The 15,653-nt window shown below is 36.4% G+C and overlaps 1 protein-coding gene across 1 annotated transcript in view; it reads right to left on the bottom strand.

Moving 5' to 3' along the window:
- The window catches only part of RXFP2 (relaxin family peptide receptor 2), a 61,384-nt gene extending 56,763 nt beyond the window's left edge, over window positions 1-4,621 (bottom strand). The window contains exons 1-2 of the mRNA XM_045058184.1: window positions 4,558-4,621; window positions 3,510-3,689 (exon numbers count right to left, since the gene is read on the bottom strand). Coding sequence (XP_044914119.1) covers window positions 3,510-3,689; window positions 4,558-4,621 — 244 coding nt within the window. The remainder of the gene's footprint in view (window positions 1-3,509; window positions 3,690-4,557) is intronic.
- Window positions 4,622-15,653: the final 11,032 nt, after the last annotated feature.

The following is a 15,653-nucleotide window of genomic DNA, read 5'->3' as shown; positions in this document are numbered from 1 at the left end:
CAACATTCAAAAGTTTATCGAACCACGCGAGCATTAAAGCAACCATTTCATTTTGATTTGGGAGCACGTTCCGAGGTATTTAACACAGTTGAAATTACTGCAAGCTTAATTTTAAAAGGATTTTTTCATGTTTATTTATTTTTGAGAGAGGGAGAGAGAGAGCGCACAAGACAGGGAGGGGCAGAGGGAGAGGGGAACAGAGGATCCGAAGCTAGTTCAGCTGTCAGCTTGGGGCCTGAACTCACGAACCATGAGATCATGACCTAAGCCCAAGACAGATGCTTAAGTGACTGAGCAACCCAGGCACCCAGAAAACTTAGTGTTTATCCAGATGTACTCAATGATTGGAAGTGTGGGGTGAGAAATTGATGTGTGTGAGTAAAGCAGAGAAGACAGGTGTATTTTTTGTTTTCAGGTAATTCCCTACTATTTCTCATGTAAAACAAGCACATTAATTTTTTCTGATAAACATTAAGTTATATGTTTACCAAACAAGTAATAGGTTCTTAAACGTATGCATTTAAGATATACATACGTTCCTAAAAATGCTGTGCGTTTATCATTATATAATTATGGACACAAAAACTATTCTAATTAGTTGAATTTTTTTCAGGCTACAGTTTTCTAGGACAAAAGTGTGGCATTTTTCAAAACTAACTGATTTGAAGGCAAACCAATTTTGTCTCTAAAATTCAGGCGACAGCCAATTTTGTTAGTTCAATTAAGAGTCCTTAAAACTCTTGATATACCTGGTCATATTTATTTACAATAAGATAAACAAATGAATAAACATCTGTTGCAAGATGTATTTGGTTAGTGCCTTTAGAGAGAACACATCTCAAATAGCTTTCGCTTCTGGTTTTCTGGTATTTTCTGTCTTCCTCACAGAGGGCTCCATTCAGGTAAGTTTCTTTTTCATTAGTGGTGCCCATGTAGCCTCTCTGTATGACTGGCCTGCAATATAATAGATTTTCACAGCTACCGGCAGCATGATGTAATTGTGTGAAATTAAAATTTAGTTGGAGAACCTTTTCTCAAGTGACAGCAACCAAGTAGAAGCGACATTTCTTAGAAAAAGGAGCATCCAACGCGAGCTTTGAACTTGTCCATTAGGGGGCAGTCAAATACTGCTCACTTCAAAATGTTAGGCCCCTGTTTTCAATGACTTCATTTTTTGAAGGTTAGCAAATTTTTTGAGTAGCTAGCAACCTAGAGTTACCCAGTAGCATTGTGGGCACTTTATGCTTTTAATTTCTCATATAAACCCATGTTTTCGGTTTGTAATATTATCCGTAATTAATCCACAAAAAACTTGTTGGGGAGGAGGTGGCTTGAGTCTGATTAACAAGGATACCCAGTGAATAAATTGATGATAAAATACATGTACAAAGTTATAATAAGATATGTTATCTTTACTCATCAGTTAATGTCTGTAGCTTGTTAGCCAATATCACTAGTCCCTTAGACACTCAAGGGTGATGATGGCCAGAAGAGAAAAGGTAAAACATAATGTCTGCCTTTTCCTTTTGTTTAGGTCTGACCTAAAAAATTATGACACCTATTTATGTAAATTTAAGAAGCAATCTGTGCTCTTATATAATTCCGGATGATTTTCTTTATTATAGCCGAACTACTTTAACTGTCTATAATTTTATTGTGAAACCTTCCACTAATTATATAGCAAATGATAATTATCTTTATAAATAGGAATAAGATATCAAAGGATTAACATGTCTAGCTTTGAAAATAATGTTAAAAAGAAAGGGTTAAACTAGCAATTGAAATGAAAGGTCAATTGGAAAATAAAAATTTCCAAGGAATTACAATGAAAATATTTATCAGGTTGGACTGTGGATCTGAAACATGGCATTTGCTTAGAAATAAACCCAAATCATCTCTTTAAAATTTCTTTCCTTTCTTTTTTAGTTTAAAGAACACCATTACGTTATGGTAAACCTTAAAACACTATTTCAGTAATAGATGTTTTTCATCTCATAAAAATTTTGTTCACAAAGTCAATTAAATGTATCACCACAAGCAATACTATACTTTATATTTTATACATATCCTTTATACCATATATATATTTTATACCATATATTCTATTAAAACTGGTTAACTATATTGCAATTCCTGTACAGTAAGGAATTAAGGGTACAGATTACCTCTACAAAGTGTATTGGATCCAAGAACCTTCTTTTTAACTTTTATTCTTAAAAATCATATAAAATTTAATATTACAGATGTGCATAGGATATAAATTGAAGGAAGACCCTAAATCAAAGAAATAGACTGCTCTCCACAAACATATTTCATGTCAAGTGAGTTCATATATTCCTTGTCTTTAAGAAACACATAAGGCAACACTTAAATGATAACTTAAATTTTTATGTAAAGGAGATTAAAATGCAAAATAAAAATCATGCTAACTGTATTAGGTTAATACTTTAAAATAATCTGAAGAAAATTTTAGTATTTCAAATTCAAACTAAAACTGAAATACTTTAAAAATCTTCTATTTGTTAGAAGTTTGTAAATAATTGTTCATAAATAACTGCATTTTATTTCAAGATTAAAAATACTCAATTGAGTTCATTTAATGAAAACTGAGTATTTTAGAAACCTAAAACCAATTTCTCAGAAAACAAAAATAATTTCAAATTCTAACTCTTATTCTCAGAAGTTTATCAAAATTCTTTAAGAAAGACTAGGAACTTAGACACATTTTGAATAATAATAAACCCAACATGCTTTGGATATAATAAATAGATACAAGTGTACAAGCTCACAATAAAACAAGGGTATATTTTTCTTTAACACCAGGTGAATATTAATTTTTTTCCTAAGAAAAATGCCAAGTTATAAATATGGATGAAATTAAAATGTTTAAAATCAAAACCAGTAAGGAGAGTCCTTTTGTACATTTTTAATGATTTTATTTTACATAGGTTTGCTCTAAGGGAGAGATTCTGATTTTTAGATTTGTGGCTTTTTCTTTTCCTTCTTTCTTTCTTTCTTTCTTTTTTTCTTTGTTTTTTTTTTTTTTTTTTTTTTTTTGGGCAGTTCCCAGTTCAGCTATGTTAACAACGAAACATAGCAACTAACAATTACATACATTTTATGAAGATATTTCAACAGGTTGAAATTTCATAAGGCAAAATTTTAATTTTTTAATTTGTCATGCTTGTGTTTTTTTTTTTCTTTACAAATACTAAGAACTATTTTCGCCATTATAATTGATATATTCCACATTGGTTTTTAAAAAATGTTTTACCTACAATTTTACTAACACACAAAAGCAAGTTCCCATGAAAAATTTGTTGCTGCTAGAAATTGCTAGGATGGGACTACAAGCAATTAGTGGTGATGACAATGACAACGTAAACTCGATGTCTGTTTCTCAAACGCTGCAATGAGTCTATTATAAATATGCTAGAACTAAATAGAAATAGTCTATTTTCTATTCTTTTGGAATTGCACTCATTTAAGCGAGAAAGTAGCAGACTTACCTTTGACATCTATCAGGATGATGAAATGAAGTAGAAGGAACATTGCAATCAGTCTGAGGCTGAAGAGATGTTTAATACCAGAAAAATAACAATAGGTTTTCAGCAATTGAAGTATTAGATGTATCCTCCTTATATCTCTGAAGGAGTTCTGACATAGTAACTTCGGTGCCTCCCATGTGTCTGAGCATGCTCAGAGCTAGAACCTTACTGGCATTGAGGGGAGAAGGTCTTGTCACTCTGCAGCCTATCTTTTTTGCTCTTTCTTTTTTGTTTCATATTATTTTAAATCTGCGGTTGTATTCTTGGTCGTTATTTCCTTATAGTATGGACAGAGAGACATAAATAAGACTTGGGCATTATTAGATAAGAAACATTGTTTTAAATCACTTAAAATTTGTTTCCCCTCAAAGCATGTAGTGCAATTTGCTCTCACTTAAAATCTAAACATACACAGTTCTTGCATATGAAGGGATATAGATTTACAGTGAAAAGGTGATGAAACTCTTTACAAGCATATTTTTAATGCAAGAAGCAAGTGACAAAAAGCTACTTACTGACAAATACATGAAGAACACCTATTCAAATGCTTTTCAATGTTTTCAAATAACATACAGAAAGATAGTAATAATGAAAATATATGGCCTTGGGTTTAATAGTTATTGTCAAACACTTACACAATGTTTTAAGCATTTACTTACTCTGTAACCATATTCCTTTTTTAAAGTGGATAATTTTAGTGGATAATTTTAAAGTGGATAATTTTGCTTTCAATGCGGTGTTGCATGCCTATCAGAAAACATTAATTACAGCTTAGTTCTTACATCCTGAAAGTGGCTTCTAAGACAGCACAGTTAGTGCAAATTCAAGTATAGGAAGGGACTTTTGGTTGATCCTCGCATAATCAGAAAGATTTCTACAAAACTTCAGTGTAGAATTTTGTTGTCAGAGTTTCACTGACTAGGAAATGCCTATGTAGACATATATAAAACAGCTTGTAGTCCTAATTTGGATGGAGGATTTTGTAAGTGAATGATAGGGATTCTCTTACATGTCGTTATTAATCGTGTCATTAACAACGCTGTTTGAAAAACTGTCCAGTGATGGCTGGCCATTGTGGTCACTCATCATAAGAGACAGAGTTTTCATTGTTCTTTCTTTCTTTCTTTCTTTCTTTCTTTCTTTCTTTCTTTCTTTCTTTCTTTCTTTCTTTCTTTCTTTCTTTCTTCTTTCTTTCCAGGCTTTGATAGAATAAGGATTCAAAAGGGATTTGAAAGGGAAAATATTTTATCAATTACATGACGTGTTAGTTCTTTCTCTTTTAAGAAGTGAGCTAAATTCTCCAGATACGTTTAGATGTGTTTGTTCTCCTCTTATTTTTCAAACCAAGAAAGCAACAAAGAGAATCAAGTATTAGATGAGAAGAAAAATTTCAAAATCTTTCCTTACGTTTCAGGCACCTTTTTTTCTTCACTAACCTCGAGGACTTTTTAAATAAAAATTGCCTTACTTCACTTAAAAAAATCAGGGGGATCACTCTTTCTTCTATTTTGTGTTCTGCCATCAAGAGGATGGTTGATAGTTTCTGGTATTGAAACTTTGGGCATGAATTTTTAAGTGCAAGTAAATGCCATGAATTGCCCGTCACAAATCTATTGGAAATTTAAATATATAGTCCATGAAAATACAATTTTTAGAGCAAGAATTGTCAAGATTTCAAAGAAATTACCAGACTTACTCATGAAAGAAATAAGAGTTGAATCATCATCCCTTTGTGTTAGGCTTTTCAGAGTTAATCTTTGAAATATTAGCGTTCAACACACACAATTCAGAACCCAGTAACTGTAAATAATAGTTAAGAATATCTTTGATTCATTATTGATTTCTAAAGGCAGAAAGTGCAAGTATTAAAACGTGTTTCAGTTAATATGTTTTAACTTTGATTTTGAACAGAAACTGAAATGGCTGATATGTGCACAAGGTATGATGTATGTGTTTAAATGAGGGTGAATGAATTTCCTCTTTCCTTGGAGACACTGCTGGGGAGGAAGTTCCAGAGAGCGCTTCATGCAGAGCTGAGAAGACACTATGCAAGCCAATTCATCCCCAGATGCTAACGTCAAATTTGCACAAATGTACTTTATTGATCCTTACCTAAATCAACTTATTCCTCCATTCCAGTCTCCTGTGTTAGTACCCATGCTCTCAGCAATAGTAGTAAAAGCTCATGTAAATATAGCATTCACTGTATTGCATGATTCATCATAATTCTGGATAATTCGAAGGAGTTTATTTACTGTAAGTACTGATTACCTAGTTCTGTGGGGGTGGGTAGGGGCATTTTCTTAGTTTCCACTGTAACTCTTACTCATGTCTTAGACACGATTGTTACACGTAAAGCTCTGAAATCCAGAACATAATTTATTTAAATATAGCCAGAAAACCCTGATTTTGACACATATTTAGAATGATGTGATCATTTTTTATGTAGGCTATAATTCATTATCTTGCCAAACTAATGTTTTCAATCAGGATTGAAATTTACTAACCATTCACTGTACTTAATGCCAATATAGGCTTGTAAACACCGCTCCCTTCTACACATTATCTTGGTTTTTATTCCCCAAACCTGATCCATTAGCTGTTTGCTATCATTTTCTGTTTGGAGGGAAAAGGATATAGTGATATTCAATGAATGAGTTATGTTAATAGATAATATTTTCCTCAAAAAGATAAGTTATACAATAAAAAAATATCAGAATTCCAAGCTCATGATGGCGACCCAACAATGGCAACATTCGCTTGAGTAGTCACTATACCATAAATAAAGTTATAGTAAAACCTTAGTAATTCCGCTATGTTAGCTAAGTATTTGTGATGATAGTTATTGTTAACCTTTCTTCACGAGATTATGTCACTAATTCATCCTTCAATGAGTGATATTTTGAGTAACCTTTTCAGTAGGGGTAACAGGTTTATATGCACCCTGTTGGCAGTGAGCAAACGGCACTGAATCATGTGATGTCATTAGCATAAGCTGTCAGTCAGTTAAGCAAACCAGTCCTGAAATAGGGCCCATTTTGAGCAAGAAAGTCTAAGTTAAGCTTTCTAACTCTGATGTTCAACGTTTAAAATAATTTAAGCCATGCTCCATTTATCTGGGAATCTCAACTCTTGGCAAGCTCTGCTTTTAGGAGCAGAGCTATAAACCCAGAGTAAAAAATATCACCAAGGCAGCCACTCCTGGCAGTGTGGTAGATTAGAAGCTCCGAAAGGCCTTCTTGCTTGAAAATAATAGCCCCTGCATAAAACAAGTTTTACTGCATTTCTGAAGTCTCTGAAATGAGGGGAATTAAGTGTAAGAGGAAAACACAAGACAAACCAAACCAAAATGCTGAAATGGCGATGAATAGCGGTGACCAAATAGAAAAGGCAAGATGCTCCCGCAAACGAATGTGGGTATCAGTGCTGCACCTTTTATTTAAGTTTACTTATTTTGAGGGGGAGAGAGAGTGTGTGCACAAGTGGGGCAGGGGCAGAGAGAGAGGGAGAGAGAATCTCAAACAGACTCCGCACTGTCAGTGCGGGGTCCACAGAGGGGCTCAAACTCATGAGCTGCAAGATCAGGACCTGAGGTGAAGTCGGAAGCTTAGCTGACTGAGTCACCCAGGTGCCCCACAGCACTGCAACTTTTAGACCAAGCCTTGGGTCGTGGCAAGTTCTGAGGCTTGATGTTAGCCTCCTTAGAGGATTCGGCTGAGCACTGTTAAAGGCAGTGCCTTTTAGCACCATTCAAAACAAATATGAACCTTGTAGGAAATATCCTCAGTTTAGATTCTTAGGGTTTACCCAGACTAACATCAACCACACATTGGCTCATTATCCAAGATCAAGCGAGCACACTTGGGTGAGAGTCGGCAGAAATAAAAGCAGATTTAAAACCCTAGCCTTTTCAAATATTAAAATGATCAGTTACGGAATATAAAATGTTTAAAGAAAGATATATGAAATCACAAACATGACTAAGAAATAAGAAACCATTCAAAAGAAACGAAGAGAATTTTTAGAAAAGAATAAGTCTTGTAGAACTTAAGAACTCAATGGGTGGGTAAAATAGTTGTTAAGACGTAAGTTGAAGAAAAAAGTTGTACATTGGAATAAGGAGGTGAAGAAATTATCCAGAAGGTGGTATAGGAAATGGAAAAAATTAAGGAAGTTAAGAGATTGGAAGGAAAGCGTGAAAAGTTTCCACATACAGATAATTAGAGTCCCAGAACAAGAGAATGGTGAGAATGAAGAAGACATAATATCTGAGGAGATAATGACTGAGAATTTTCTAGAAATGATAACATATAAAATTTACAAATATGGGAATAACAATATCTATCAGGCAGTACAAGTAACAAATCCACTTCTAGACTTTCAGCATTGAAATTGCATAATATCAGATGTACAGAGAAGGCTTTAAAAGAAACCAGAGGGGAAAGACAGATCACCAACAAAGGGAATACTTGAATGCTAGACTTTTTTTTTAAAGTTTTTAATGTTTATTTATTTTTTGAGAGAGAGAGAGGGCATGAGAGGGGAGGGGCAGAGAGAGAGGGAGACACAGAATCTGAAGCAGGCTCCAGGCTCTGAGCTGTCAGCACAGAGCCGGACGCGGGGCTGGAACCCACGAACCGTGAGATCGTGACCTGAGCCAAGGTCGGACTCTTAACCGACTGAGCCACCCAGGTGCTCCTAGACTTCTTAACAACAGAGATGGAGGCCAGAATAAATAACACAGCACTCAAAGTTCTGAGAGAAAAGAGCTGGCAACTAAAAATTGTGCACCGAGGAAAGCTATCTTTTAAAGGGAGTATAAAATAAAGTCAAGCACAAGATATGCTAGAGAGTTAAATAGGAACCAAAATGAAAATGCGGATAAGAAGTTCAATGGCATTTCAGGGAAGGGAATATTCTGCTTGAGTTGCAGAGACAATTAGGTAAAACTTGAACCCTGCCCATCTTGAATAATGGATTGTGATATTAGGAAGTAACATCAACTCTTCTCACAGTGATAATAAGATGCGCTCAAGTAAGGCTGAAGGGAGAAGAACGCTAAGCAGATTCTTGTATTTGTGTAAAACTGAGAGAATCCTGCCCACACATACATGGCCAGGACAACAACAGGAAAGATATTCAGAGTGTATCAGAGGTATTATGATACAGCATTGCTCCTAATTCTTCCCCTCCCTGTGAAAGGACTATACACACCCACTTTTTTTTTGTTTTTTTTTTTGCCATGTGATTGACAATACTTCTTATAGGTGGCTCTGGTCTATTTTCCCTTGGCCATGAGACTGGTTTTGACCAGTTCAATGTGGCCAGATGTATCACGTGCCAGGTTCCAGCAGAGGCTTAGAAGTCCTCGTTGTGGTGTGGCTTGACCTTGTATGGTGTGACTTCTCAGCCCGAATGAGAGTGGCACGCCACATGCTTAAACCTGAGCCGAGCTAAGCCCAGAAGAGCCATAGATGACCGCAGACCTATGAGCAACGCATAGATGTTTATGGTTACAAGCCACTAAAAATTTGACTTTATTGTTGCTGTTTTGATTTCCACAGCAAAACTTAAACGGATAGATATGGAAGTCATGAGTCCTGCGGTTCATTATTCAGGACAAAAACTGAAGGCATTGGCCTAGAGTTATGTGCTATGTAGGATGAGTAAGTTTATGCACGAATCCCATTTTTCTTTGCAGAAATTTTCTCCTTTTGGAATACCCTCTTTATTATATAGTATTCCTAAGTTTCTCAGAGTAAATTATGCAAGGATTACTTCCAGAGAAGGCATTCCTGCATTATATGCAAAATGATTCCTAAACATGAACTATAGTCTTTGATTTTTCTGAAATTCTCTGTAATATGATTGAACTTCAGTATGTACTCAGGAAATAGATGCTATTTTCTAGTGCCTACCTTTTAAAGCTTGAGGTAACATAAAATAAATTAGAACACTATTTGATGACTGCTTTCATTTTCAAGTCTGTGTATTGAGTTTACCCTGAATGAAGGTACTTTTATTTATAAAGTACAATCATGTGTACTGCTGGGTAATTATCTTTGATTTAAAGTGAAAAGTAACAAATCATTTTTATCTAGATTCTTTTTGAAGTCATTTAGTCAGCCCTTCATTTTATAGAATTACACAACCAGAAGCCTGGCAGAGCCCGCTTAAGCCCTCAAAGCAGCTGGAATGCTCACAACGGCCATTACTCTCATCTTCTCACACTTTGCCCTTTGCTTGAGTATGAACACTGATCAGTGTTTCTTCAGAGATATTACTTCACATTTTGACAGCTTGATGAAATATTCAGAAAGGCACCCAATCTGTTGGCTTCAGATGGGAGAACGAGCAAAAGCAAGGCCCCACACAACCAATAGATTGGATCATCTTGGACAGCAGAGTTAACTGCTCGCCTTCGGGCAACCCTGTGACAACTCATGACGTGTGTTTTTATTTCATTTGTTGACATGTTCATTCAGCAAACAGTTACTGAATTTAAATGTGGTTTAAGCTGAAGAGTGAGGGAGTATGTCCTGTATGGAGGACCAGAGTGAAGGGGGCTCTGGGGGGAAGCCAAGCGCTTGTGTGGAATTGGAATGAGCCTCTGAAGTGTTTTTTAAACTGTGGGAAGAAAGGTAGACTTCTTGTGGCTAGAAGGGGGAAAGTGTTGAGAAGCTTTAATCAAACAGAAGGGGAGAGAAGTTGGTGTGGCTACTGTGGAAGGTGAAGCGGGGAGGATGGTTCCTGAAGGCTGGAGGACCCATCAGCTCTACCACAATAGCCCACAGGGAGGCATGAGCCAAGGCTGTGGTGGAGGAAATGGAGAAGAGGGAACAAATGCAAGACACCTTTAAGAAGTAGAATTGAGGGGATATGATGACCAATGAGACAAAGGAATAGAGGGAAGCCTCGGGTGACTCTCTAATCTTCAGACTAAGCCATTTGGTATTAGAGCTAGGAGGAGTGTCTGGTCAGACACAACACTGAATGAATATTTCCACGTGCTGAATTTGAGGGGACCGAGGGACGTCTAGATAGCAATGCCTAGTTAAACAGGTGGAAATAGAAGTTAGGATTCAGGAAAGAGGTATGGTGTGGGAAGCAAGGAGTCTTACTTGTGAAAATAGTTACCGAAAATACTTTACAATAAAGGGATTAAAATGCTAGAATCAAAACTTTTAACTCATTCAGTTGCTATATATAAGAAGATAGTCATTAGAAGCTTTATTTAAAAGTCATTAAAATTCCAAGGCACTCAAGGAACCGGCGCTACATGTAGCTAATTTCAGATTAGTATCTACTGAGCATTCATTCTAGGACTAGCATATATGAGCTCCATTTTGGTAAACCAAAGGAAAAGAGCTAAGAAAAGAAAAATTATTATAATAGCATAGGTGATGAGGTTACGTAAGTGATTATGTGCACCTGTGCATATCCAAGCACATATGTAGACAATTATCTAGATCCTATTCAACATAATGCTATTGGATTTCGGAATGGAGAGTGAAGGCTCACAAGGCTGGCAAATGAATAGGAGTAACCACTAAACTCTGAAAATGTTGTGGAGTTTTCTTTTCATGAGGTATGATTTAACGGATAACTTCATGATCAAGTCAATGAGCCCAAATAGCTGGGGCCAAACACAGGGCCTAGTATGTCTTTAGCTGGCATATGGTGAACTAGTTTTATGGTTTGAAAACTGTCTTTCTTGAAATTTATAACAGATACAAATGACATATTTTATCTACACTTGAATGCTTCTCATTTAATGTCTCTTTTAGGAGTATAAATAGATTGGCATTCAATTAAAAAGCAACCATTGATGACAATCAATTTTTCACTCCATGAAACTCTGAACACAGGACAGGACCACCTACTGCAGAATAGTTGTTGCAAAAACATATTGGATTTCTTTGTATTTGGCAAACCTCCTGCCCACGGGCCAAATTTGGCCCCCGACTCTAACTCATCTGAATCTTGGCAAATATTCCCTACATGAACTGCACTTCAAAATGTCAATGGGAAGCAGGGTGGGCCTCAGGTGACTACCCCTCCAATGGCACAGTGTGGGAGGACAGCAGTTAACTCTGGACTTCCTCTTATTTGGAAACCACAGGGCTTCTCCCTTGCTTTTACTCCTCCCTTCTTCCTCCCCTTCCACCTTTTAGCACCATTCCAGGCACACAGGAGACCCTCAGGAAATATCTGCAAATGGGGTACAAGGGTGATGTTTCCTTCACCAATCTTTCTCATTGCTTTGTGTTTCTCTCAATCTCCTGTTACCTTTCTGTTTCATTTTCTTTCTCTCTTGCCATTTCCCTCATTTTAATGAACACGATGTGGAACTCAAATATATTTTGATTAAAATGATTTTAGTTCATACCCTATGACCCAGTGACTGCACTACTAGGTATTTATCCAAGGGATATACGTAGGCTGTTTCAAAGGGACACATGCACCCCCATGTTTATAGCAGCACTATCAACAACAGCCAAAGTATAGAAAGAGCCCAAATCTCCATCGATGGATGAATGGATAAATAAGATGTGGTACATATATACAATGGAATATTACTCGGCAATCAAAAAGAATGAAATCTTGCCATTTGCAATTATGTGGATGGAACTAGAGAGTATTATGCTAAGTGAAATTGGTCAGTCAGAGAAAAACAAATATCATATAACTTCACTCATATGAGGACTTTAAGACACAGAACAGATGAACATAAGGGAAGGGAAGCAAAAATAATATAAAAACAGGGTGGGGGGACAACACCTAAGAGACTCTTAAATATGGAGAACGAACAGAGGGTTACTGGAGGGGTTGTGGGAGGGGGAATGGGCTAAATGAGTAAGGTACATTAAGGAATCTACTCCTGAAATCATTGTTGCACTATATGCTAACTAATTTGGATGTAAATTTTTTTTTAAATTAAAAAAAAAGGAAAAGAAATGATTTTAGTTCAATAAAGAATTAAAACTTCTCTACTGAAAAGAATTTTAGGATTCATGTAATCCATGAGTGGAATTAGTAAATTTACTGTGTTATAGCTCATGGAGAAGAAAAAAGAGAAGATTGTTTTTAAACTTTGATTGATTTCTGTGCTTAATATTACAAGTTCCTGATGGAAAAATTTTTGTTTTATTCTTCATGATTACTTGATGAACCACATACCATTATTATAAAAATAATGAAATGATTTTTAAGGTACCAGCATTGAAGTAGGCAAAACTCTTGCTAAGTGTTGTGTTACACAATATTACGTGACTTAAGGTTTTGTTTTAATTTAAAATTTGTTTTACGTTTATTTATTTATTTATTTATTTACTTACTCAGTTACTTAGAGAGAGAAAGAGAACAAGCCCGGGAGAGGCAGAGAGAGAGGAAGAGAGAGAATCCCAAGCAGGCCCTGCACTGTCAGTGCAGAGCCCGACTGGGAGATTGAACCCATGACTGTGAGATAGTGACCAACTGAGTCACCCAAGCACCCCATTAGAGGTTTATTTTAAATACCCAGGGTAGTTAGTCATGTTTTTTAACTTTCGAAGAGAACAATACTTTAAGAAAAATAGCATCCTGATTCTAAGCATAACCATATTATATAGATCAAGACCAGATATGTCCTAACTAAAGGATACTTAATTGTGATGAGGAAAAGCGCTCTAATGAAAGTATTCTCTTAGAATTTTCCTCCTTTGAGGTTCTTTCCTAACTTGAAGTGGTGCCTGCATTGGTGTTCCCTTGGGGTGTCATTGCAAATGAGGTAAGACTGGTGATTCAGCCAGGGTCGAAGTGGGGGATGGAGGGATCCCTGAAGCTAATTATTGATAGAGGAAAAAGCAGATCTGGAAAGGCCTGCAGAGTCCATTTCTGAGTCATCAAATCCCTGTGTGGCCCACAAAGACGTGACCATAAAATAGTTAAACATCAACATCTGGAAGCGAAACATCCAGAGCTTGTGTGGTGACGTCTGAATCAGATCACACAAGGAATCCAAGAACCCAGGACTTCTGAAGAGCTGAGAAGAACTTTCCAGGCCCTTGGAAGCTGTTCTCTTACCAAATGTCAGAGTAGCTGCAACAATCCTGGATTCTACTTCCTCTTGGAGAAATTGGCTATAAACACAGGAAAGATGTTCCTGAAGAAATGGGAGCCTGCACTGGGCAAAACCTGAATTGGAGGAGAGTGTTGCTTTTCAATAGTTACGTGGGGTTGTGCAGGAGCAAATTTGGAATAGAAACCACTTGAGCTGGGAGTGCCTGGGTAACTCAGCCAATTAAGCGTCTGACTCTGATTTCAGCTCAGGTCATGATCTCACAGTTTGTGGGATTGAGCCCCACATCAGGCCCTGTGCTGACAGCACGGAGACTGCTTGGGATTCTCTCTCTCCCTCTCTCTCTCTTCCTCTCCTTGCTGGCTTGCTTTCTCTCAAAATAAATAAACTTAAAAAAAAAAAGAAAGAAAGAAAGCACTAGGGCTAGAGAAATATGGCAGACAAATAAGGTAAATATACTTAAAATCAGATCACTGATTCTTTACAGACATGGAAAGGGAGAAATAGCCATTCTAGCTCAGCTTCAATAGAATACAGAATAATGTTGTAAAAGCCAGGATATAGAAGAAGAAAAGAATCTGGTGAGAACAGAATAGAGGCATTTTCTTCAGTCAATTTCTGAGCAAGGAAGGATTAGATGTTAACATAAGGATAGGCAATGCATTGGTGGTTTGCTTATCCATAACTCAGTCACTGTGGCAGAGTGAATTCTATAGTGTAACTAAGTCATTTTCAATTAGTTCTTTTGTTGTGTTTCTAATGCCCTATTTAGAGAATGCTTTCAGGTTAAAAAATCTTTAACTTTTGGTAGTAATTTCAAACCTATATAAAAGTAGCAAACATACTATTAGCACAAATAATATCTGTATACTCTCTAACCAAATTCAACTTTTGTTAATGTTTTACCCTATTTCCTTTGTCACTTGTTCTGTCTATCTATCTATCTATCTATCTAATCTCATATGAATTTTTTTCTGGATCGTTAGAAGTCCAGTTGCATACTTGATGGCCCTTTAAATACTTCAATGTATATTTCCTAAGAAGAGGAATATTCCCTTAGGTAACCGTAATATACTTTCAACATGAGTAAATTTAACATTGATGCAGCACCTTAACCTATCATCCATATTCCAATTATGTTAATTGATCAGATGATGTTCTTTTTGGCATTTTATCCCTCGAGTGCAAGGTCTAGGTTAGGGTTAGGTATTGCATTTGGTTGTTGTGTTTCTTTATTCTCTTTCAATCTGGAATATTTCTACAGCCTTTTGTAATCTTTTATGACACTGATATTTTTGAAGTATACATTCCCTGCACTTCAGTTTTAAAAAAATACAACGGTTCCCATTATGGGTTTGTCTAATGTTTACTTATGTTTAGATTTGGGTTATGCTTTATAGACTGGACTACGGCAAAGGGGATGTGTTCTTGGGGTATCACGTGTAGAGGCACACAGCTTCCGTTTGTCCCTATGAATAATGTTAATATAACAGGGGAGGATGGTGTTAGGGTTGAGTATCTGTGACGACAAGTTCACAACTACACTGAAGGATGTGGGGAATGGTGGAAGTTGCGGCAAAGGCTTACCAACAGGATCTGAATATAGTTTTGTCTTAAAGGGATGTGTTTCACTAGCAGAGGAAAGACTAGGAGCTGAATTTCAGGTGGCTGAAGTTGACAGACTTAATCCACGAATTCTGCTGGCAATGAAGATCATCACAGGTAACCTTGCCCTCACTCAGAAACTGTTTTGTGTGGTTACAACCTTGGTTTGTTGTGGGGAATTAGATTGCTTCAGCATCCAGACAGGAAACCTCCTAAAGGACCATTCATATCTGACCATCTTGTACCCCACACTGCTCGGTACGCTGCTGAACACCTAATATTACGTAATTAATGAACAGTTTTCTCTTTTTAAAAATTTTATTTAAATCCAAGTTAGTTAACATCTAGTGTAATAATGGTTTCAGGAGGAGAATTTAGTGATTCATCACTTACATGTAACACTCAGTGCTCATCCCAACAAGTGCCCTTCTTAATGCCCA

This window comes from Felis catus, chromosome A1 (assembly GCF_018350175.1).
Source record: "Felis catus isolate Fca126 chromosome A1, F.catus_Fca126_mat1.0, whole genome shotgun sequence".
NCBI classification, from domain to species: Eukaryota; Metazoa; Chordata; class Mammalia; order Carnivora; family Felidae; genus Felis; species Felis catus.
This window is presented reverse-complemented; position numbering and strand designations above follow the sequence as displayed.